Source organism: Delphinapterus leucas, chromosome 3 (assembly GCF_059928025.1).
Source record: "Delphinapterus leucas isolate spDelLeu-1000000601 "Yukka" chromosome 3, BTC_Dleu_Yukka2, whole genome shotgun sequence".
NCBI classification, from domain to species: Eukaryota; Metazoa; Chordata; class Mammalia; order Artiodactyla; family Monodontidae; genus Delphinapterus; species Delphinapterus leucas.
The window spans coordinates 116,763,156-116,787,952 of NC_143131.1; the positions used below are offsets into that span (position 1 = coordinate 116,763,156).

The following is a 24,797-nucleotide window of genomic DNA, read 5'->3' on the forward strand; positions in this document are numbered from 1 at the left end:
CATTTCTCATTCTTCAAAGTTTATTTTCCCATTTTAAAAAAAGGTGAGAGAGGGAAACAAAGAAGGAAAATATAGAGAAAGAATATGGGCAACTCTCTCTCACATAGCCAGAAGCCCACAGGGAAAAAGATGTGGCTGACCTCTGAGGAGACTCAAGCAGTTAGGAAGAGGAATCCAACAGCTCCCTGAAGCAACACAAATCTCTATGCAACCCAAGGCTCCAGCCTTACAGAGCCAGCTCCAGGACTTCCCACCAGCAAGGAGCTCTACTGACACCTAACCAGTCCCCAGGCCTGGGATTTCAGTAGTTTGGCAGCCTGTTGGTTTGCTGACATCTTTTAACATCTTGGGTTTAGCTGCATAGAAGATGGCCTCTTTCTGCTTAGGGTTTCAATAGTGTCTTTTGGTGAGTCCTAGGCAGCCAGTGGGTGATCTGATATCATGGGCTCACATCCTTCACCAGCAAGGCAATCTGTTCCTGCAGCTGCCGCTCCCCTTCCCATGCTTTGCTCTGGTTTCGACACCTCAGCAGCTCAGCCTTATGGTCCTGGTGATGCATAGGGCAGTAGCTCTGTGGTTCGCACAGCTCCTGAAAGGCAGGGGACAGAGTAAGGGATCCTCTTGATGCCTGCAGTCTGCCTACTAGGTATAATAGAGATGCTGCAAGTAGTGGCTAAGAAGAAGCAGCAGTTTCTTCTCAGAAGGCTTTGCAGGACCTGGGAGCTGCATGCTAAAGTAGGCTTTCCCGAGTTTGGGCTCCCCCGTTGCCCCATGTGCCCCATCCTTTACCATATATTCTGGAAAGAAGTCTCTGTAGCCCCCTCTGAGGATATACAGCTCTGGGTAGTACAGTGCAGGATACTGGTTCACAGCCCTGTCCTCTTGTCTCAGAGAGCGGTACCTTTAGAGAAAATCCAGGGATGGGTGGGGTGGAAAGAAGCAAGTTCAGGATTCCATGGGCTATTCACTGGGGAAGGGGAGGAAGAATAGACTTTTGCTAACCCTCAAAAGGAACTCCAGATCTATTTTTGCAAAACAAGGTCCAAGTAGCACCACTCTTTCTCCTTAGCTCCATTGGTACCTAATTCCCAATCCTTTTTCCTTCACTGCTTCCAACCTTTGAATTGTAGAAACCCCTTTCCTCCACCTCCCTAACATTCTTCAAACTTCAGTGGAAAGTATTCATTGATTCAGTCTCTGTCTGAACTGATCTGGGAAGGTTCCCTGGCTGTAAGTCCCTAATCAAGATCCATTTCCATCACCCACCCTACCCTGTGTAGACACTCACATGCGGGGACCCCTCTCTGAGGAGAATTCACAGTGGAACACAATGATTATTCTTTTCTGAGTATCCAAAGGGACAATGGGTTTCTTCAGAAAGAAGTTATACAGTTCTTCTTGACTGTACAAGTTTAAAGCTCCCTGTAAAAGAATTAAGTATTTCCTTAAGGATCTGTGAACAGGGCCAACACTTAGAAATAACTGTAATACCATCTTGAAATATTTGGTTCAGGAAGGCTAGACTATAAGTACTTTCAGAGAGGCAATCCACCTGTATCTACCCCCAGGGCCTGGCATGGAGCTTGGTATGTAGTAGGTGCTCAATAAATGTTTACAGAATGGAACTGCCTGAAGTGTAGGGATCATTGTGAGGAATGTCTGTAAGCATTAAGTGTTTGAAAAGTGCTTCTCAGTCCTTGGATGAATGTTTTTACTTCCAGGTAGGAGCTCTTGGCTCCTATAGAAAAAAGGGAGATTGGTCTAAGAGGGAAAGGGAAAGTAAATTGCTCAAAGTACACAGAATTAGAACAGGAATGAGGACTGAGCCTTGATGTGCTCCAAATATATAATATCTGCCCTGGTTGTAGAGTTCACAGGACCCTTTGTCCAGACTTCTCAATAAAGAGCTATCCCCAGCCCCTTCCCTACTAAGTCCTCAATGTAACCTTACCTGGATGTGTCCTCCCAGGTACTCATATGGATAGCGGCAATCGATGATATAAAATATCTCTATCAGACCCTGGAACTTCCCCAAAAGCAAGGCAGCCACCTGCACAGAAACTATGATTGAATATCCTGCTTCTTCTGAGGGAGAGAAGAGCCAGTCACACAGTTCCTGATTTGCACAGCATTCCACTGTACGCCCAGCCTCCAAAGTCCCCCTATGGTTGAAATATGGCAGTGATGCAGCCCCACCCCACATAAGAGGATAAAATAGGAAATGGCCTTTTTGGAGAACCAAAATAGCTGGTATTGCCAGGACATCAGGGAAAACCACACTCAGGCTACTTATTTGGAGGCAGGCATGGCTGCAGTCAGCCTCTGAGAAGATACCCAAGGACTTCTGTAAGGGCACAGGTAGCAGCTAGGCTCCTGATTTTACAAGAAGAAATGAGAAATGATTCCCCACCCTCTGCTGTAAAATTAGAAAGCAAGTTTCCCGAAAGGGATATGGAAGGAAAGGGGTGATATCCAGAAGAGGAAACTTAAGCTTCGTGTAGTTATGTCAATTGGTTCAACCCTTCTGGAGGGGACTTTGTAAATACTTATGAAAATAAATGCAATTACACTTTCAACAATTTCTTTTCTAACATCTTAAGTAAACAGAAAAGTACATAAAGATAGGGCACAATAATATTCATCTCACCACTGCTTCATATTATCAAAATACTATGAATAACTTAAATACTCAATAAAAGGGGTTTAGTTAAATAAATTAGACATTATCAGTATAACAGAATATTACATAGCCATTAAAAGGATAATATAGATATCTTTTTATTGCTATAGAAAGATGTTTACAATGTCTTACTAAGCTAATTGCAAAATTACATGTTTATTACGATCCTATTTTTATAAAACTTATGCCAGAATAAAATGTGTAAGGCCATAAGGAAAGTATTATTAGTGCTTATTTCTGGTGGTGAGGTTATGGGTGGAGTGACCAAATAATTACTGCACAAACTGGGACACTTTTGAGAGTGAAAGAGAACACTATTAATAATTACCCTACACTAATAGGCATAAACGGGATTGCAACATGTAAACCAGGATGTAAGTTCAGCCTAACTGGGTGATTTTTACTTTTTTCCTTTCCCCGTCCTCCTTCCTTCCTTTCTTTCATAACAATTATATATCATTTGTTTAATTAAAAACAAAGGTGCATATAAAAGAGAGTCCTTTAGCACAGCTTCAGTTGAATAAAGAGCCTATATGAGTGAACACAGAAATAAATACAAATGGAAGTGGGGATTTTAGGGACAGAACAGACCAGATGGTAGCTTATGTAACCAGTTACCATCTCCAGAAATCTGCTTACTGTTTCTGGGTTGACGTACTTCAGATCTTGGTGTCTCCCTGACACGGTCGGCAGTGCACATACCTAGAAATACCCAAGAGCTGAAATAATAGCAAGTTCTCTATACCCAAATTTGAGATCATGACCCATATATTGTCCTTTCCAAATGACATTTAAAACCTCAGATGTCTTCAGAAATCAATGGTCTCTATAACATGCATATGCAGCAATTTCATTTCTAAGAACTGATCCTAAGGAAATAATTACGGATGGGTACAAAGTTTTAGATTTAGCTACAAATATGTCCACGTTGGTATAGTGCATAAGGAAAAATTGTAGAAGTAAATATCCTACAAGAAAGGATTTATCAAGAAATTATGGGCAGCCAAAAAAGAAAGAAAGAAGTACTGTGCTGCTATTAAAAGTGATGAAATGATGAAGCAGAACTGTTTACTGACAGGAAAAGATGTTCCTGATACATCAAATGAGAGGGAATAAAAACCTCAGCAGATCACAAAACAAACATGGAAAAACAAAAAATGTATTTGTGTACATGAATGTGTGTTTGTGAAAATACATAGAAAAAAGTCTGCAGGAATATACACCAAGAAAATATTAAATAAAAGCAATAATACTCTGACAAGATTTGGGGTAGATTTCATTTTCCATCTTTTCTGTAGTGACCAAGTATGATTTACATAATTTTCAAATATATTAAAAAAAAAAAAAGAGAAAGCCTCATACTTGGGACTTCCCTGGCAGTCCAGTGGTTAAGACTCCGCACTTCCACTGCAGGGGGGACAGGTTCGACCCCTGGTTGGGAAACTAAGATCCTGAATGCTGCACAGTACAGCTAAAAAAAAAAGAAAGCCTATTCTTATCTTCCCCACTGCTCTGGATATTCCCAGAATGAATAAGGAATCCTTTCTCATGAAAGGTTTAGGGCCTAGATCTACCACTACAGCAATTTCAGGTTATCAGTGAGTACTTGGTGAAGATGCATAATTAATTAAACCTAGTGTCCTCTGCAAGCAGAGAAGATTCAGATCCAAAATACAGGATGAAATATAGGATTGGTGTAACCAAACTCACCTTGGAGAAATCACCAATCAGGGGCCCCTGGTTAGAATCTTCCTCCAGCATCTGAGTCATATTTATGTCACAGAGGGAGATCATTTTCTTTATACCTAAACCCTGAAGACAACAAGATTCCCCCCACCCCCAGTCCTCATATTAAAGGTTTAAAAACTATGGGATGGAAGGAGTGGAGGGAGACATTAAAAATATGCATACTCTTTGATCTAATAATTCCACTTGTTTTACTAAGAAAATAAAGATATGTACAAAGATTTGGCTGTAAGGTTGTTTACAACAGAGAAAAATTTCTAATAAATGATCAATAACAGGATCTTGATTAAACAAATCATATCCACACACTACAGATTACTATTAAGGAATAAAAAGTATATTGTAAATTTCATTGACATGAAAATATGACATGATATCATTAAATAGGTTAGAAAACATGTACTTTATAATGCCACTTTAATAAAAGAAAAAACATTTGCATTAAAAAATGTCTGAAAGACTATACATCTAGTATTAACAGTAATTATCTCTGGCCTGTGGGATTATGGGCATTTCACAATGGCTTCTTTTTGCTTATCTGCATTTTCCATTTTTCTGTAATGTCATACACTGATTTTATAAAATAGCCAAATGTATTGAGATTTTTTTTAAAGGAGGGATAGGGGATGAGGGCTAAGTTTTTCAGAATTTGCTTTCCACCAAACAAGTGTGCTCTAGGATTCTATTTCTCTCAGAATGCATATAAAACAACAATAAATGTCCTTACCAATCAAAGTTCCCTTGTACTTTCTCAGATCTTAAAAAAGAGGGTTGGGAAGACAATACAATGACATCATTTCCAAAATTATACTATAATATAACATATTTATTATTAAATATTTTATATATGGATGCAGATGTAGAAAAGAAAACAGGAAGATGGAAAGAAGAGATAAAAGTAAAAGTAATGAAGAAGACCAAAAGATGTACTAAAGCAATCCCCATGCCAGAAAAGTGGAGAAAATGAGATAGAAGATTAAAGAGACTGTCTTCTTAAAAAGTTTCTTACCTTCCTGAGCTCTTTGTGGCTAGAACAATACTTCTTTTTTACTTTATCTGGTATTGTGTTGTCCTTGAATTTTACCATCTGCTTCAGTCCTGGACTGTTCAAACTGTCTGGCAACGAAGAGGAGCGATACAGGCAGCTCCTGTTCACAGATGCCTGTTTGGAAATATGAAACCCCAAGGTTCTTCCTCCTTAAAGTGTGTCTGCAGGCCAGCATTGTGAACATCTCCTGGGAGCTTGTTAGAAATGCAGAATCCCAGATGTTAGGCTTCAGCCCAGACCTGCTAATTTAAAATCTGCACTCTAACAAGATGCCCAGGTGATTCCTAGGAACACTCAAGTTTGAGAAACAATGCCCCAGGTAAGCAACCTGTCTTCCCTTCCTCATTAACATCTTTCTCCTCAGACTGCATGATGTTCCATCTCTCCTAGATGTTTTAAATCCAGCCAAATTCTCGACCTGACCATCTTATATATAACAATTCTTGTAGAAGAAAGCAAATGCAAGCTTAGTTCCTCCAGTCATATGATAGTTTCTCTATGGGATCCTAAGACCCTGACAATCAAAAAACAATTTTTCTTTTCCAGCTGTGTTGGGTCTTCTTGCTGCACGCGGGCTTTCTCTAATTGCGGTGTGTGCTACTCTTCATTGCACTGCGCAGGCTTCTCATTGCAGGGGCTTCTCTTGTTGCAGAGCACAGGCTCTAGGCACACGGGCTTCAGTAGTTGCAGCACATGGGCTCAGTACGCAGGCTTCAGTGGCATGCAAACTCAGTAGTTGGGGCGCGTGGGCTTCAGTAGTTGTGGCACGAGGGTTCAGTAGTTGTAGCTCGTGTGCTTTAGAGCACAGGATCAGTAACTGTGGCACACGGGCTTAGTTGCTCTGCAGCATGTGGGATCTTCCCGGACCAGGGATCGAACCCATGTCCCTTCCATTGGCAGGCGGATTCTTTTTTTTTTTTTTTTTTGTGATATGCGGGCCTCTCACTGTTGTGGCCTCTCCCGTTGCAGAGCACAGGCTCCGGACGCGCAGGCTCAGCAGCCATGGCTCACGGGCCGAGCCGCTCCACGGCATGTGGGATCTTCCCGGACCGGGGCACAAACCCGTGTCCCCTACATTGGCAGGCGGACTCAACCACTGCACCACCAGGGAAGCCCTGCAGGCGGATTCTTAACCACTGCGCCACCAAGGAAGTCTAAGACCCTGATAATCAAGATTTAAGAACCCCGACAAAACTGAAGATGACAAGCCAAAAAAGTTAGCCTGGGTGAAAAAGTACTAAGAAGCAAGAGTATATAGTTGTCCCTTGGTATCTGTGAGAGACTGGTTCCAGGACTACTACAGATACCAAAATCTAGGGGCGCTCAAGTCCCTTACTTAAAACCATGTAGTATCTGTATATAATCTATGAACATCCTCCTGTATACTGTATTTTATTTATTTATTTTTTGGCCATGCTGCACGGCATGTGGGATCTTAGTTCCCTAACCAGGGATCGAACCCATGCCCCCTGCAGTGGAAGTGTGGAGTCTTAACCACTGAACCGCCAGGGAAGTCCTTCCTGTATATTTTAAATCATCTCTAGATTATAATACAGCTAATATCTATACCTATACCTAATACCTAATACAATGTAAATGTTATGTAAATAGTTTCCTGTGTGGGCAAATTCAAGCTTACTTTTTGGAACTTTCTGGGAAAAAAAAATTTTTTTTTAAATATTTTCAATCTGTGGAGTGAGAGAGAAAAAATGTCATTCAGCCTTCTTAAAGGGGATGAATGGGGAAGAAATATAGCAAAATAAGCAGCATGCAAGGGAAAAGAAAACACTAGAATCTAATATCAGGATGACCATTATAGGATTGATACTATGAAGCCCATCAGGAAAAAAGTAGATTAAATACCATGAAAAACTAGTCTTGGGAGTTGCTGGCCCAGGAATAGACTTAATACAGGAGGATGGACTAATTGTCTCTTCGGAAGGCATGATATATGTGTTATATACCCAGAGGCAGGGGGATATATTAAAAGACCTCTGATGGCAAGTTTCAACTAATCCAAGATTCTTATCCTCTGTTTCCTTCTTTATACACTCACCTCACTAATTGCCATGGATTGATTTAGGAGGATGCTAGACCTCCTAAATAAGAGATAAGAGAGCCAAAATTAGAACACATATTTGATAATAAATGGTTTCTAGGAGAAGAAAACATGAACACCAGTATTTTACTTTACAATAACTATATCTACACTACAGTGTTTGTCACACCCATGGTCCTAAGGAAAACCCCATTGTTCATGGTACCAGTTGAAGGTACAGTTCACATTTGATATACCAACATTCTATACCTACCTTTTCCTTTGGACCCCTGCCAGTCATCTCCCTATGTCTCCACAACCCTACTCCAAGCCACTGGTGACTGGACCATATTGCTGACTGAACACTCCTATTTAGTGGTCAAGAATATGTAAACATAACCTGGGCCAATCAGGTTCCCTCTCTGAGAGTCTAACTTGGAAAATATCAAAATAATTAGGCAGCAGCAGAAGCCAAAGCTTTATTAAAAGGAAGAAGCCAAGATATATAGTCAAAGGCCATGACGCCAATGAATGGATGGATGAACCAAAGGTATGGTGGTAGAGGAAATGTGGTGAAGAACTGAGGAGTAGGCTACCCAGCCTCCACGACAGACTTCCCTTCATATAACTTTAGTTTTGCCCTGAGAAGAATGCAGGAGGAAGCCAGATCAGAATTTCAAATTTGCTGGCCTTAGTGCAATCTTTGTTTCTTTTAACCAAAAGAGCCTCTCTAGAACACACTGTAATTATTAAGCTAAGGGCTCATTTTAAAGAGTTTGAATTAATTATCTACTAAGTGAAATGTATCCATGTATTAGTATTACATCTAAGAAATCTTTGCCTAACACAAGGTCACAAACATTTTCCTCCTGTTTTTTTCCTTCAGTTGTTTTACAGTTTTAGGTTTTATATTTAGGCCCATGATCCATTTTGTGCTAATTTCTATATATGGTGTGAAGTATAGATTGAAGTTTTTGTTTTTGTTTTTCAGATGGATTTTCAATTGCTCCAGCACAACTTGTTGAAAAGACTATGCTTTCTCCATTTAATTGCTTTTGTGTCTTGGTTTATTATCAATTGACCATATATGCATGAGTCTGTTTCTCGAATATCTATTCTGTTGCACTGAAGCTTTAGGTTTTTGGTAGCTATTATGATGGTGATAACGAAGGTGATAAACATCTCTTTGGGTTTCATATTGTCCAAGGACAAGAAGCCAGAAATAAACGATAGCAAAAAACTACTTTAACAAACAGAAACAGCCACTACTGTTTTGACAGATACTTTCCAATACATTTATATAAAAACAAATGGCAACTTACTGCAAGGAGTATAAGTGCTAGGTCATAGAGAAATGATGATAATGATACTTTAGATTTGTCTAGCCAGTTAGAAGTTACCAGAAACTGGTGAGGGGAGATCCCAGGACCAGCTGTCTTAGATCTACCCACTAATGGCTTTCATTGTTTAAGGAATCAATGAACACTTTCCAAATCTGGGAGTTTTAAAGCATTGCAAAGGCCAGAAAGGAGAAAAGTTCAATTCTACTTGCAGATTTTATTTAAATGTTAAATTAGACAATTATTACTTTGTAAACTGAGGAGGCATCATCATTTCCTCATGGCTTATATGCTCTTCAGCACACATAGTCTTGGCTTCTGTCTGTACCGCTCTACTGCTCTTGTCAAGGTTATCAACAATCTTCTTGTGGTCATATCAGACGCTCACTTCCTTAGCCATGTATCATCCTGAATTTCACAGTGCCTTCCACTGACTTGGCTAATCCCTTATTTAGCTTCAATGGCACAGCCTAGTTTCTTAGTTTAGTCCTAGTATAGACAACTGTTTACTAAAAGAACTGTGATGCTTCTACCTCTCTGTTGCTCCTTCTCAGTCTTCTTTGTCAAGCTTCCTCACCTACCAAACCTCTAACAGATGTTGGATTCAGGGCTAGGACCTGGCCCTTTTTCAATCTCCTCACTCTTGCCATAGGTGACTTTTTTCTACCCATGAATTTAAACTTTCCCTCCATGCTGATGACTCTCAAATTTTTCTCTCAAGACTTCTGCTCTTACTTCCAGACTTCCACATTCACATACCTGTTTGACAATTTTTAAGTACATACCAGGTGACACAGCAGTGAATCAGAGAGTGGAAGAGACAAACAAATAAATATACTCTGTACTTTCATGTAATGAAAAGTGCCGTAAGTAAAAAATAAAGAAGGATAAAAGACAGGAAAAATATTGGGGTTAGAAGTTTGTCGGGAAAGGCCTTTCTGTTAAGGTGACATATGTGGAGATAAGAGACCGAAATGAGGGAGAAAATCATGTTTTCCCAGGGGAAGAGTGTTTCAGGCTGAAGGAACAACAAATGCCGTGGTGAGAATAGCAAGGCCAGTGATGGCCGCATTTAGTATGGTTCCATTTTTAGAAAGCTCAAAAACTGAAGCAATACTATAAACCAAATAGATCTAACAGACATCTATAGAATACTGTACCCAACAAACAGTAGAATATACATTCTTCTCAAATACACATGGAACATTCTCCAGGATAGACTATATACTGGGACATAAAACAAGCCTCAATAAATTTTAAAGGATTGAGGTGATACAAAGTATGTTCTCTGATCACAATGGAATAGTTAGAAATTTATAATAGAAAAAAATCTGGACAACTCACAAATGTGTAGAAATTAACACACTCCTAAATAACCAGTGGGTCAAAAAAGATCACAAGGGAAATCAGAAAATACTTTGCAATGAATGAGAATGAAGATATAACATACAAAAACTTAGGTAAAAATGCAACTAAACCAGTGCTTAGATGAAATTTATAGCTGTAAATATCTATAATAAAAAAGAAGGAAGAATTCAAGTCAATGACCTAACCTCCACTAAAGAAGAAACTAAATCCAAAGCAAGCAGAAGGAAGGAAATAAGACAGATTAGAGCAAAACTCAGTGAAGTAGAAAATAGAAAAACAATAGAGAAAAACAACAGAACCAAAAGTTGTTTCTTTGAAAAAAATCAACAAAATTGATAAACCTTTAGCTAGACTGACCAGGAAAAAAAGAGAAAAGACTCAAATTACAAAAATCACAAATGAAAGAGAGGACATTACAACCAATCATATAGAGTTTTTAAAACATCATAATGGGGACTTCCCTGGTGGTCCAGTAGGTAAGACTCTGTGCTCCCAATGCAGGGCACCCAGGTTTGATCCCTGGTTGGGGAACTAGATCCTACATGCATGCTGCAACTAAGAGCCCGCATGCCGCAACTGAAAGATCCCACATGCCTCAACTAAGACCTGGCTCAGCCAAAATAAATAAAATAATTAATTAATTTTTAAAAATCATAATGGTATACTATGAACAATTATATTCTAATGAATGAGAAAACTTAGATTAAACAGGAAAATTCCTAAAAAGGCAAAAACTATTGTCAAGAAAAAAAACAGAAAATCTGACTAGACCTGCAAAAAATAAAGAGATTAAATTAGTAATTTTAAAATTTCTCACAGGGACTTCCCTGGAGGTCCAGTAGTTAAGACTCCACGTTTCCAGTGCAGGTGGCATGGGTTCAATCCCTGGTCAGGGAACTAAGATCTCGCATGCCATGCGGCGCAGCCAAAAAATAAAATAAAATAATTAAAAACAACGACGACAAAACAAAACTTCTCACAAAGAAAAGCTCAGGGACTTCCCTGGTGGCCCAGTGGTTAAGAATCCTGCTGCCAAATTGAAGGAGAAAAAACATATGATCATCTCAACAGATGCAGAGAAAGCTTTCGACAAAATTCAACATCCATTTATGATAAAAACCCTCCAGAAAGTAGGCATAGAGGGAAATTTCCTCAACATAATAAAGGCCTTATATGACAAACCCACAACCAACATTGTCCTCAATGGTGAAAAACTGAAATCATTTCCACTAAGATCAGGAAGAAGACAAGGTTGCCAACTCTCACCACTATTACTCAACATAGTTCTGGAAGTTTTAGCCACAGCAATCAGAGAAGAAAAAGAAATAAAAAGAATCCAAATCAGAAAAGAAGAAGTAAAGCTGTCACTGTTTGCAGAGGACATGATACTATACAGAGAGAATCCTAAAGATGCTACCAGAAAACTACTAGAGCTAATCAATGAACTTGGTAAAGTAGCAGGATACAAAATTAATGCACAGAAATCTCTGGCATTCCTATACACTAATGATGAAAAATCTGAAAGTGAAATTAAGAAAACACTCCCATTTACCACTGCAACAAAAAGAATAAAATATCTAGGAATAAACCTACCTAAGGAGACAAAAGACCTGTATGCAGAAAATTATAAGACACTGATGAAAGAAATTAAAGATGATACAAATAGATGGAGAGATATACCATGTTCTTGGATTGGAAGAATCAACATTGTGAAAATGACTATACTACCCAAAGCAAGCTACAGATTCAATGCGATCCCTATCAAACTACGAGTGGCATTTTTCACAGAACTAGAACAAAAAATTTCACAATTTGTATGGAAACACAAAAGACCCCAAATAGCTAAAGCAATCTTGAGAAAGAAAAACAGAGCTGGAGGAATCAGGCTCCCTGACTTCAGACTACACTACAAAGTAACCAAGACAGTATGATACTGGTACAAAAACAGAAATATAGATCAATGGAACAGGACAGAAAGCCCAGAGATAAACCCACGCACATATGGTCACCTTATCTTTGATAAAGGAGGCAAGAATATACAGTGGAGAAAAGACAGTCTCTTCAATAAGTGGTGCTGGGAAAACTGGACAGCTACATGTAAAAGAATGAAATTAGAACACTCCCTAACACCATACACAAAAATAAACTCAAAATGGATTAGAGACCTAAATGTAAGACTGGACACTATAAAACTCTTAGAGGAAAACATAGGAAGAACACCTAGAGTCCATGCTCTGCAACAAGAGAAGCCACACAATGAGAAGCCCGAGCACGCAACAAAGAGTAGTCCCCGCTCGCCACAACTAGAGAAAGCTTGCGCACAGGCACGAAGACCCAACACAGCCACAAACGAACAAACAAATTAATTAATTAAAAAGAAATTGAGGCATAGCAAGATCATATGACTCACCCGTACAGGTAAAAGTGGCAGAGTCAAGCTATGAACCCAGGCAGTCTGGCTCTAGGGTCCATACTTTTTAGACCAATATGCTCTATTGACTCCCATGCTCTTGACTTTTCCCTCTAACCCCAAGTAATCTCAAAGTCATCCTTCAATCAGGATTGGGAATGGTGGTCAGAAAAACGTAATACCCAAGGCTAATTAACCCTAATTTTCTTTCAAGGAGAATATATTCAAATATACTTTGTGAAATAAGAAAATATATAAAATGACTTATTACAAAGCTACAGTAATTGGAACTATGGTTCTGTAAAGATACACCTAGACCAACGGAATAGAATAGGGAGTCCAGAAATAAACCATCACATACACAGTCAAATGATTTTTGACCGTGGTGCCAAGACCTTTCAATGAGGAAAAGACAGGCTTTTCAACAAACAGGGCAGGGAAAACTGGATATTCACATGCAAGAGAATGAAATTGGACCCTTACCTTACACCATAAGCAAAACTTAATTCAAAATGGAACAAGACCGAAATTTAAGACTTAAAACTATACAACTCTACAAAGAATTTCTGTGTGGGGTGATGAAAATAAAATTGACACCTCTGTGCCCTAGATCTCTCCTTTCTGATCCTTGAATGATGTTATTCCTGTTATGTATCTACCTCATTATTAGACTCTTCAGTGGCTATTACTCCTTCTTCACAAACTTTCTCTCTGCTTTTAAACTTGGAGTCGCTAGCCTTCATTTTCTCCTCTATGCAGATGGTTCTGAAACATACATTTCCAGCTCTGATGGTTCCAATTCCTCATTCAGTATTTCCATTTAAGCTTCCTGTTACTGCCTCTAACTGAAATGTCCAAAACTGAACACATCTTATTCCCTTTGAATTCATGTTTCTTTTCAAATTCATTACAGTGTCACCATTTCTCCAGTTACTCAGATTGAAGTTAAAAGTAGTACCATCCCAAACTCCTAGGTCCCTTTTTCCTATCACTCTGCCATTCACAGCACTTTTGACAATCATTACCTTGTTTATTGACTTACTTGCATTATCTATCTTCTTGACTAGAAAAAATACAAATAGGAACTACATGAAAATTAGGAATCTTGTACATCTTAATCATGACTCTGTTCTTAGTTCTAGCACAGCACCTGGTGCATACCAGCCTCCTAATAAATACTTATTGAATATTGTTAACAGCCTATACTAGTTTTTATTAACAATAATAAAGTAGGTATATTATTACAAACTGCTTTTAATACTTTATCATATTAACAATGATTCTCTTGTGGAAGTGTTTATTATCATTATGCTCTCCATTTTATATTTGAGAAACTGAGCCTTAGAGTGGTTAAGTGTCTTGTTCATGGTCAAACACTACATAAGAGAATGAGGACCAGAATCCAAGGGTTCTAACTCAGCTATATCATATTACCTTGTAAAATGAATAAGTTTAAAAAACACACCCTCTGGACTTCCCTGGCAGTCCAGTGGTTAAGACTCCATGTTTCCAATGCAGGGGGTGCAGGTTCAATCCCTGGTTGGGGAAGATCCCCCACGCCACAAGGCAAGGCCAAAACAAAAAACAAAAAACACCCCTACACATATTTGTTTCAAATAAATGAAGTTGATTCAGAAAATCTAACTGCCTCAGAAACTATCTTTGATATTTCAGTACATCGCCAATAAGCTACAGGCTTCAGATATTCCTCTCAATGATATGGGGAGGATAAAAGACAAAAATATATATTGTAAAATACCTAAAAAATCATGCTAAGTATATCCCATCTATTACTATTATTCTGGAGGCATCACTTACACAAGATTACATTGATGGTGATCTACTCAAACTGCTAACGAACCTTCTCACCCAGCAGTAATAAGAGTCCCATGATGACCTGATACCCTATCAGTCAGGTAGCCCTTAGAATATAGAGACCATGTCTTCTTGATCTCTGCAGACCTACCACATAGTACAGTGGCTGCAACATATTAGATACACAATATTATTTATTCAAGAATGAAAGAATTTAGGACTTCCCTGGTGGTCCAGTGGTTAAGAATCCACCTTCCAATGCAGGGGACGCAGGTTTGATCCCTGGTTGGAGAACTAAGATGCCACATGCCGCAGGGCAATTAAGCCCATGCACCGCAACTACAGAGCCCACATGGTCTGGAGCCTGTGCACCACAACTAGAGAGAAGCCCGTGTGCCATAACTAGAAAGAAACCCACCCGCCACAATGAAAGATTCCACGTGCTGCAACTAAGACCCAACGCAGCCAAAAACTTAATTAATTAAAAAGAATGAAGGAATTTGAAAAATGCAAAAACACCATCAGAGAGTACTTTACCTTGGCCTCTTCTTGATCTTCCAGAGAAAACTCCATCAATTCATCTGAAATCTCCTCTGTCTGGTTTTCTCCTAGCTCTGGATTTTTATCTAATTTTGAAACTGTAGTAATAGGACTGTCCAGATGTTTCATTTCACTTTCCACCAAGTTTCCATTGTCCTATGAATTATATTGACAATATTAAAAACTACCCAGGACCCTTACCTTACACCATATACAGATATTAACTCAAAATGAATCAAAGACCTAAATGTAAGGGCTAAAACTATAAAACTCTTAGAAGAAAATAGGAGGAAAGCTTTACAACCTTGGATTTGGCAATGATTTCTTGGATATTACACAAAACCACAAGCAACAAAAGAAAAAATAGATAAACTGGATTTCATCAAAATTAAAAATTTTGTGCATTGAAGAATACTATCAAAAAAGTGAAAAGGCAACCCATAGGATAAAATATTTGCAAATCACATGAATACTATCAAAAAAGTGAAAAGGCAACCCATAGGATAAAATATTTGCAAATCACATATCTGATAAGGGATTAAATTCAGAATATATAAAGAACTCCCACAACTCAACAACAATAGCAACAATAACAACAATAGCAACAATAACAACAGAAGCAAACAGGACTTGAATAGACATTTCTCCACAGATATACAAATGACCAATCAGCACATGAAAAGATACACAACATAACTAGTCATCAGGGAAATGCAAATCAAAACCACAATGAGATACTACTTTGTACCCATTAGGATAGCTACTATTAAACAAACAAACAAACAAAAAACCCCAGAAAATAACAAGTGTTGGCAAGGATATGGAGAAATTGGAACCCTTGTACATTGCTGTGGGAAATGTCAAATGGTGCAGTCGCTATGGATAACGGTATGGTGGTTCCCCAAAAAAATCAAACATAGAATTACCGTATATGACCAGTAATTCCATTTCTTGGTATATACCCCAAAGAATGAAAGCAGGGGTTTGAAGATATTTTTATACGAATGTTCACAGCAGCATTATTCACAATAGCCAAAAGGTGTAAACAACTCAAATGTCCATCAACAGATTAATGGATAAACAAAATGCAGTATATTCATATGATGGAATATTATCCAGCCATAAAAAGGAATGAAATTCTGATGCATGCTACAATACGGATGAACCTTGAAGACATTATGCTAAGTGAGATAAGCCAGAAACAAAAGGACAAATATTATATGATTCTACTTACATGAAGTACCTAGAGTAGTCAAATTCACAGAAGAAAAGAGACTAGAGGTTACCAGAGGGAGAAAAGCGCAGTTATTATTTAATGGGTAGACAGCTTCTGTTTTGAAGGATGAAAAAATTCTGAAATGGATAGTGCTGATAGTTGTACAACATTGTGAACGTACTTAATGCCACTGGGTTGTACACAAAAATATGGTTTAGATGGTAAATGTTATGTATATTTTACTACATTAAAAAAAATCACACACACATATACAGAAGATTATGTAGTAATTTACCATGCTCCAAGTCTTCCCCTACTCCAAGGAATCAAAAATCTGAAACATGATCAGCTTTATCTACTTAGCATGGGATATGTTAAAATGGCTTTCCCAAAGTGTTGAGATTAGAATCCAAATCTCTGGAGTATCTTAAGTCCATAGTCTATTAAAAACAAGTGATGCTGTACACCTGAAACTAACACAACCTTGTAAATCAACTGTACTTCAATTTAAAAAAGAAGAAAAAATCACAACAAGTGAGTGCCTGGGTAACTTAAGACTCCAGTAGCAAAATGAACAAAGTACACAATCATTCACTAGAGAAAATATACACGGCTAATAGTCACATGAAATCATTACTAATTATTTTTAACATAAAATAAAACATTTTACCCATCTAATTAGCAATTTTTTTAAAGTGATAACAAATTATCCAAATGAGCCATGGATTGCTCCTGAAAACGTAAATTCTTAGAACTTCTTTTGGAAAGGAATTTGGCAATATGTATCAAAAATCTTAAAAAATATTTAAACCCTTTAATCCAGTAATTATGTGTCTTGGTACTAATCCTAAATAAAAAAATTTTTAACATAGGCAAAAATTTGTGTTCAAGAACTTACATGATAGCATTATTTGTAAAAGCAAAATGTGGATACTCCTAAGTGTCCAACAATCGGGAAGTATTGTACATAGGTGTTAGAATAAAAGCATCCCTTAAAAAGTAATGTTTACTAAGAGTTTTAATATTAACTTAAAATAACAGGATATGAAGTTATATATATGATAAGACCTCAACTTTGTAAAACTGTACACATGGTTAAAAGATTGAAAGAAATGAGGTAAAATGTTAATAGTGGTTTTTCTCTATGAGGTAGCTGTTTTCTTTTTTATATTTTCCTTTATTTATATATTTATTTTTTAACATCTTTATTGGAGTATAATTGCTTTACAATGGTGTGTTAGTTTCTGCTTTATAACAAAGTGAATCAGTTATACATATACATATGTTCCCATATCTCTTCCCTCTTGCGGCGTCTCCCTCCCTCCCACCCTCCCTATCCCACCCCTCTAGGTGGTCACAAAGCACCGAGCTGATCTCCCTGTGCTATGCCGCTGCTTCCCACTAGCTATCTATTTTACATTTGGTAGTGTATATATGTCCATGTCACTCTCTCACTTTGTCCCAGCTTACCCTTCCTCCTCCCCATATCCTCAAGTCCATTCTCTAGTAGGTCTGTGTCTTTATTCCCGTCTTACCCCTAGGTACTTCATGACCTTTTTTTTTTTTTCTTAGATTCCATATATATGTGTTAGTATATGGTATTGGTTTTTCTCCTTCTGACTTACTTCACTCTGTATGACAGGCTCTAGGTCCATCCACCTCACTACAAATAACTCAATTTCGTTTCTTTTTATGGCTGAGTAATATTCCATTGTATATATGTGCCACATCTTCTTTATCCATTCATCTGTTGATGGACACTTAGGTTGCTTCCATGTCCTGGCTATTGTAAATAGAGCTGCAATGAACATTTTGGTACATGACTCTTTTTGAATTATGGTTTTCTCAGGGTATATGCCCAGCAGTGGGATTGCTGGGTCGTATGGTAGTTCTATTTGTAGTTTTCTAAGGAACTTCCATACTGTTCTCCATAGTGGCTGTATCAATTTACATTCCCACTATCTGTGAAAGAGTGTTCCCTTTTCTCCACACCCTCTCCAGCATTTATTGTTTGTAGATTTTTTGATGATGGCCATTCTGACCGGTGTGAGATGATATCTCACTGTAGTTTATTTTTATACCATTTTCACAATGGGCACATAGTACTTTTAAAATCAGGGAAGGGGGGGTGGAAACACTTACAGAATAAAGGGGAAATTTTTTAAAAGGCCTAAGAATTTTTTCTTCTCCTTAAATTTAAATGAATAAAAAGATCAGAGGATATCTCCTCCCTTTCCCTGCTCAAAGGTTACTTCTCCAACCTCTTTTCTCACCCAAGTCAGCTTTGAAAAATTCAAAGGGGCATAAATCCAGATCTATCATCCTCTACCCCACAATACCTCAGTTGACTCTTGAGGAAGATGTCCAGTGACTCACCAGCAGAAAAAGAGGAGACCTCAGCTTCCTGGGTACCCACCACTCCAAGGGCTTTGAAGTGCTGTTTTCCTGCATAAGAAAAACTACATTGGCTGGAGGAAGAGAAATGTCAGCAGACCCTGCCAAAAACATTTCATCTGATGAAGCCATGAATAATCCTTACAAAACACAGTATATGTAACCAAGGTTGACCACGTACCCTGAAAATACAAATTATGGTTTGGATTTGTTATGGTGTGTAGATCTGCTCTGGAGCGTACTAATTTTATGATCACAAGCCAAATGAAGGGAGGAAAAAGGGAGCCTGACAGGGGAAGGAATGATGAGATTTTTTTAAAGTGATTATAAAGGGAGATTAGAAGCACTGTAATTCAAGAAAAAGTTGATTAGAACAGCCAAAAACATGGGCATAACTTAGGCAATGTGAGCAAAGAAGAACAGCAGCTATCTTTTATAGATACTGACCTGGCGGAAAGGATGGGAGGCAGGGAAAAGAAAAAAGATGGCTAGAAAATGGGATTAGTTGAGGGATTAGTTAGAGAATTATCTTAGCGATTAGGTAGCTTTGGAGAGGCCAGTTTCAACTTGGAACTGAAGGATGGTCTGAGACTCAGAGGAAAAAGGACAATGACTTCCTCAGAACAGGGGCTAAGAAGCTGGGCTAAGGGGGAAATAAGAAGAAATTAAGAAACCTAGACTTGTATATGAAGCCATGCAAAGAATATGTGAACAAGTTATGTAAGTTATCCCTATCTGTTTAAAAAAGAAAAAAAGTCCTAAATTCCTTACACTGCAATCAACTGAACATGAGTAATAATGATGAACTGCTGTGGAAGACTTGGAGCTAGGATCAAACCTTAAAGGGTAAAAACAAAACAAACCATAAAGAATTTTTTTTCCACAGTGATGCAATTTGCTTGTCTAGCATACTGAGGCACAAACAGCTCTAGGTCTCATAATGATACTGATGAGTTAGTTGTTCCACTCAAAGGAAGAAAACTGCTAATGGATCTAGGTTTCCATTAAAACACTCACATTCTCTTTATTTGCGGATGAGCTACATATTGCATCTTTCTTCCTGTGGCCATGGTCCAAAGCATTCGGAGTGCTACAAAACAGCTGTGCCTACAAGAGATTGTTTTCTGAGAACATCCAGCATCCTCAAGCCACAGGTAAGCTGGAAGCCCTCTGCTTCCCACCTGACAAACAAACTCAGACCCAAGAAAGATGAGTTACTCACTGGGCTGCATTTTACAAGGTGTTGGTGATAATTCCTGTAGATAAAAAAAACTGCCAGTCAGTTAAACCCCAAATAGGATTTGGTTATTCTTCAGTGGCTTGGGACATCCCACTTTTCCTTTCTTCCATTCTAGGAGACCTGTACCTAGTTGATATGTCTTTTCCAATAACAATATGTAGGGTGTTCTCTGTGGTAAATATCAAGACATTGAGTGACATCCTGGGGATAAGGACCTCATTTCACTGGCATAACCATATATATAGATATGCATCAAAGATGATGAGTTTGTCCTACATCTTATGCAGACACAATTTACTAATTTTTCAGCATTGACTATTGGGAGTTAATATTTATTTTTTTATAAATTTCTATCCTCCCTTTCCAGATTTTATCTAGTTTACCTGGGTTAGGACATATAAACAATTCAAAGAAAATACAGGCAATATAAAGTAAAATTTTCACATGTATTGATTAAAAATACTCATGGAAAGCCTTCCCTAGTGCATGAAAGTGGCACCTAATTCATCTAAACATCGAAGAATAATACTATAAAAAGATTAAAACAGTCAAATGGAAAATTTATGATAAATTTAAGAAGTTGAATTAAAATTACTTTTCAGTCCTGAGTACTCTGATTGAACATTTTAAGATCTCCAACACGGGACTTCCCTGGTGGCTCAATGGTTAAGAATCCGCCTGCCAATTCAGGGGACATGGGTTCAATCCCTGGTCTGGGAAGATCCCACATGCTGCGGAACAACAAAGCCTGTGTGCCACAACTACTGAACCTGCACTCTAGAGCCCACAAGCCACAACTACTGAGCCCGCATGCCACAGCTACTGAAGCCCATGTGCCTAGAGCCCGTGCTCCACAGCAAGAGAAGCCACCGCAATGAGAAGCTCATGCACCACAATGAAGAGTAGCCCCCGCTCGCCACAACTAGAGAAAGCCCGCGCGCAGCAACGAAGACCCAATGCAGCCAAAAGTTAATTAATAGATTAATTTTTAAAAAAAGATCTCCAACAAAGAATCTTCAACAGTAATAATAATAAACATTATAAAATGTATGGTATGCATTAGGTACACATTTTCATTTAATCCTCACAGCAGCCATTTATGTAAAGTGCTATTATTATCTCCATTATTATTATTTCTTTATTACAAATAAAGAAACTGAGGTCCCTTGAAATTAAGAAACTTGTCAGAGTCAGCTGGTGAAGTAGTAGTAAGCCACTGGAATCCAGACACTCTGATTCCAGAGCCTGCACTCTACACTTTCAACCACTAAGATATATATACTTCATCTAAGTGCAGTATACCATTCTCCTCTATTCTAAAGACAATACTGATTGTATGTGATGGTTAAAATGAATAGCCTTCATTTTCACAACACAATTTAGATCTTGGAAACTTAAAAACATTTCAAGGGAAGAATCTAGGCCCCCAAGCCCACTTACATCTAAAGTGAAACATTCTCTACTCTACAGAGTCTGCATAGGATAAAATCCCCAGGCCAGTGTTGAAAAGGCTTTAGCATGGGGTTCATTTCGCAAAAGAACTTACATCCCAGCTAACTGTATTTCCTCAGGTCCTGTAGAATCCAAGTGACCTGCAATCAGATGTGAAGAGTTATTCTTGTCCATGCATTTTGTCTTTCCTTCTCATTTTCTTCATTACCAGTGAGCCATATTAATTTCAAAAGCTGGCCTTGTGAACACAAAGGCTCTTGATAGGTACCAGTTTCATGGTACAAGGTACTATGGTATAAGGTACAAGTTCATGGAAACTTAAGAATTTACATGTGTCACGGAAAGAAAAAATTCTGATTAGCAGTGCATTATGCTAAACTACAGAGATTTTTTCCATGAGTAGAAAGGAAAGCTTATCACTCAGGAAATGCGAAATCAGAACAAATACTAAAATGGTTGACTAGTAAAACACATTCCTTTGGGGTACACACCCTATAAAAACACATAAGAATTAGTTGACAAAGTATTTCTTTATGTTGGTTTCTTTGCCTCTGCTGAGATTAGACTAGGGCATAAAACTTTTCATCTTTAACTACCACTTTCATTCCCACAATCAGTCAACAAAATATTCCTTCTTGTCTAACTTTCTCAATGCAAAGTGACTCCTATTGGGGTCAGTTCTCTTCCCATTGGCTGAATCATTCTCCTCAAAAATCCTCTAGGTACTCAAAGAATTCCATCTTCAAGGTTCTCTATTTACTTTTACCACCTTCCATCTCTATCCTACTACTCTGTCCTCACCCCTAACAGTTATTCCTTCCCTTGAGGCTTTTACCTCCCTTTTCCCTACCAGTTTCATCAAGGTCTGAAGAAGTGGTAAACTGAGTGGCAGACATCTCCCCGCTGCTAAGATTCGAAAGATTAAGGCAACGTTTTGGGGTTTCTCTGTTGAGACATAATAATACATCAAGATTCCCATTAGGTTGTAATATCCTTAAAAGGCAAAGATCACATTATCTTCTTCATTTGAAACACCCCTCAATGACTATCACATAATCTGAGCAGTGTCCAAATAAAGCTAATTGTTTTTTGGAAGTATTTCAGATTAGGCTGAGAAAAATCTCCCACCTTTTCTCTACTCTAATAATCTGTACCTCATTTTCTCCTCACCAACATATTGAGACAAGGGAATTTTTAAAAATTGGCTGAGGTGGGTCTTGACCACACATCTTTTGCCCTGAGCAACATAACAACACAGATTTGATTTCTCCCTGGAGTCTCCAGTACTTCTCTGATTTGTGATTCTCCAACTTTGTTGATTAGCTGACGCATGAGGGCATAGCATGACCAGAATTTGAAGTACAGTAACAGTAACGTTAACAGTAGTACTAATAAGTGGAAACTCATATAATGCAATAAAGTTTTCAAAGACTTTTCCCAGACATCACATCATTTGATTCTCACAAGATCCTAGTAAGATATTATGTCACAGAAAAGAAGCCTGAGACTCAAAACGGTCACATGGCTAGTCAAGGGCAGAACTAAGACTTAAACCCTGATCTCTGAGCCAGGATAATTTTTAAAAACCCAAAAACTGTTTAGAAGAGCAAAGGAGATATGGTGTGAAAAGAAAAAGTGGATTTACCCAGACAAAATGCTTAGGTTTGCAGAATCACCAAAAAGTTTCTTCTCCACTGGGGTTCTAGGGAGATCTGAACTGATGGAAAAGGAAGTATCTCTCTCCAGGAGCAGGTTTAATATCTTCCTCTGATTGGACCTAAAACTAGGTCCTGAGCCAGGGCTTCCCTCCTCTCTTGTAGATGAAAAGAATTCTGCAGACATGGTCTCCGAGTTCTCACTAAGAAAAAATAAAACGTAGCTAAGAGAGGGAGAACGTCATCTACACAGGTACATCACAGATGGTCTAGCTGTCAGAACCTCCTCCACCCTTTCCAGCAGCAACCAAGCGGATCAATATTAAGGAGGGGGCATTCCTAAACGGTGAACCACATCTTGGCTTGAAGATTAAATAGCACTTGCCGAAGCGGCTTGGCCTTTCCAGCGGAACCTGAACTGACCGAAAGGCAACCTCAGGACCTTAAAGATGGAATGAAAAGAGGACCTGGACTTGTTAGGAGCCACATAGCTCGTGACTCCTGACAGGAAGGAACTCAGGTCTCCTAACTCGCGATAATGCCTGTTTTGTCCCCCTAACCTCTGTTTGCGAGGCCCGTGATTCCAAGGAGGACACAGCTCTGGGCTTACCTCAGGTTTGAGTCTGAGACTTGCCTTCAGGAGGAAGAGAAGTAGGCAGGGAATCACACACAAGCGAAGACTCTAGCAGAATTCAAGGAAATCTGGGGAAAGGAGGCGATTTAAACAGACGACAGCTATGCCTCTCGACCAGATAGGCTGGAGCCTGCCTTCTCCGCTTCTCTCACCGGACTGTCGAAGTTACAGCCTCAGAGCAAGATCAACAGCCATAGGCCTTGACCATTCAAACCTTCCGCCCGCCCAATAACCTATCCCGCTCGCCTCTAAGCTGCGCCAGCCAATCTCCGCGCACCCGCCTAGACACCCCCGCCCCCCCACATCTCGGCCAATCGTTTGCCTCGTACAGCACCCGGGGGCGTGAACTGTTCCGGAAGGAGCGAGATTTGCCCCGCCCCGCAGCCCAGCGGGCTGCCGATTGGCCCACCAGCTTTCGGCAAGGCCCGAATTAAACCCCGCCCCACAGGGAGTTTGGCGCCTCATTGGCTCTCCCTCTGGCCTATCACCACACCCTTTCTGAGCTCTCCTTTCCTTCAGCCCCTCCAACCCCGGGACATTTAAATTGCTAGCGACGACCACTCCCTAGGGTAATACCTGGAGAAATTAATTTAGGTGGAAGGGTGCTTTAAACGTTTTTTGTTTTTGTTTTTTTCCCTTGCTTCTTTCTCGTATCGTTACGTGGACCTTTCCCTCTTAGTTTTGCTAGCCTTCCCCTGTAGATGGAACATTTGCCGCCCGTGTGGCAGATGTTGCGGCGAGACAGGTGCGTGTATTTATGATGAGTAGCACTGGCCCCTTCCAAGAGCTTTCCTGGGTCGGTGTCCCTTTTAAGCGCGCAGCATCTGAGACGCTAGGTTATATGCGGTAAAGGGAATTCCTTTTCAAGGAAAGTAGGAGAGTTGAATCATCTCTTGGCGTAATCCTTATCACAGTCCAGAGGATACCAAACTTTGGTTGTTTATGGAAATTTGAACATTGACTAGGTGATACTAAGAATTTATTCTTAATGTTGGGGATTTGCTTTTAAATAATCCTGTGGGAGTGGTGGTGAGTATAGGTGAAACAAGATTGGCCGTGAGTATTGGGTGATGGGTAGCTAGGGGGTACATGATATCAGTGCTCTCAAAGTTTTATCCGCATACTAATCACCTGCGGATCTTGTTAAAATACATATTCTGATTCAGTAGATCTGGGTAAGAATTCAAGATTCTGAACGTCTAACAAGCTCCCAGCTGATGC

The 24,797-nt window shown here is 39.1% G+C and overlaps 1 protein-coding gene across 1 annotated transcript; it reads right to left on the minus strand.

Moving 5' to 3' along the window:
• Positions 1-24,256, minus strand: CDC25C (cell division cycle 25C). Its single transcript, XM_022588896.2, has 15 exons — positions 23,553-24,256; positions 22,933-23,145; positions 22,138-22,232; positions 21,382-21,427; positions 19,818-19,851; positions 19,613-19,702; positions 18,578-18,646; positions 14,983-15,141; positions 5,436-5,588; positions 4,391-4,492; positions 3,320-3,382; positions 1,952-2,050; positions 1,289-1,422; positions 790-901; positions 1-589 (listed from the first exon to the last, which is right to left on the minus strand). Exons 2-15 carry the CDS (start codon positions 23,127-23,129, stop codon positions 440-442), a joined length of 1,503 nt encoding a protein of 500 aa, XP_022444604.1. The 5' UTR covers positions 23,130-23,145; positions 23,553-24,256; the 3' UTR covers positions 1-439.
• Between the last annotated feature and the right edge of the window lie 541 nt (positions 24,257-24,797).

Excerpts from the sequence above, each read along its gene's own strand:
- CDC25C (XM_022588896.2), bottom strand. The coding sequence starts at position 23,129 with ATGTCTGCAGAATTCTTTTCATCTACAAGAGAGGAGGGAAGCCCTGGC. Across the intron at positions 21,428-22,137 it reads TTCAGACCTTGATGAAACTG|GTCACTTGGATTCTACAGGA; the intron begins GTAGGGAAAAGG and ends ATCTGATTGCAG. Across the intron at positions 5,589-14,982 it reads AAGATCAAGAAGAGGCCAAG|GCATCTGTGAACAGGAGCTG; the intron begins GTAAAGTACTCT and ends ATTTCCAAACAG.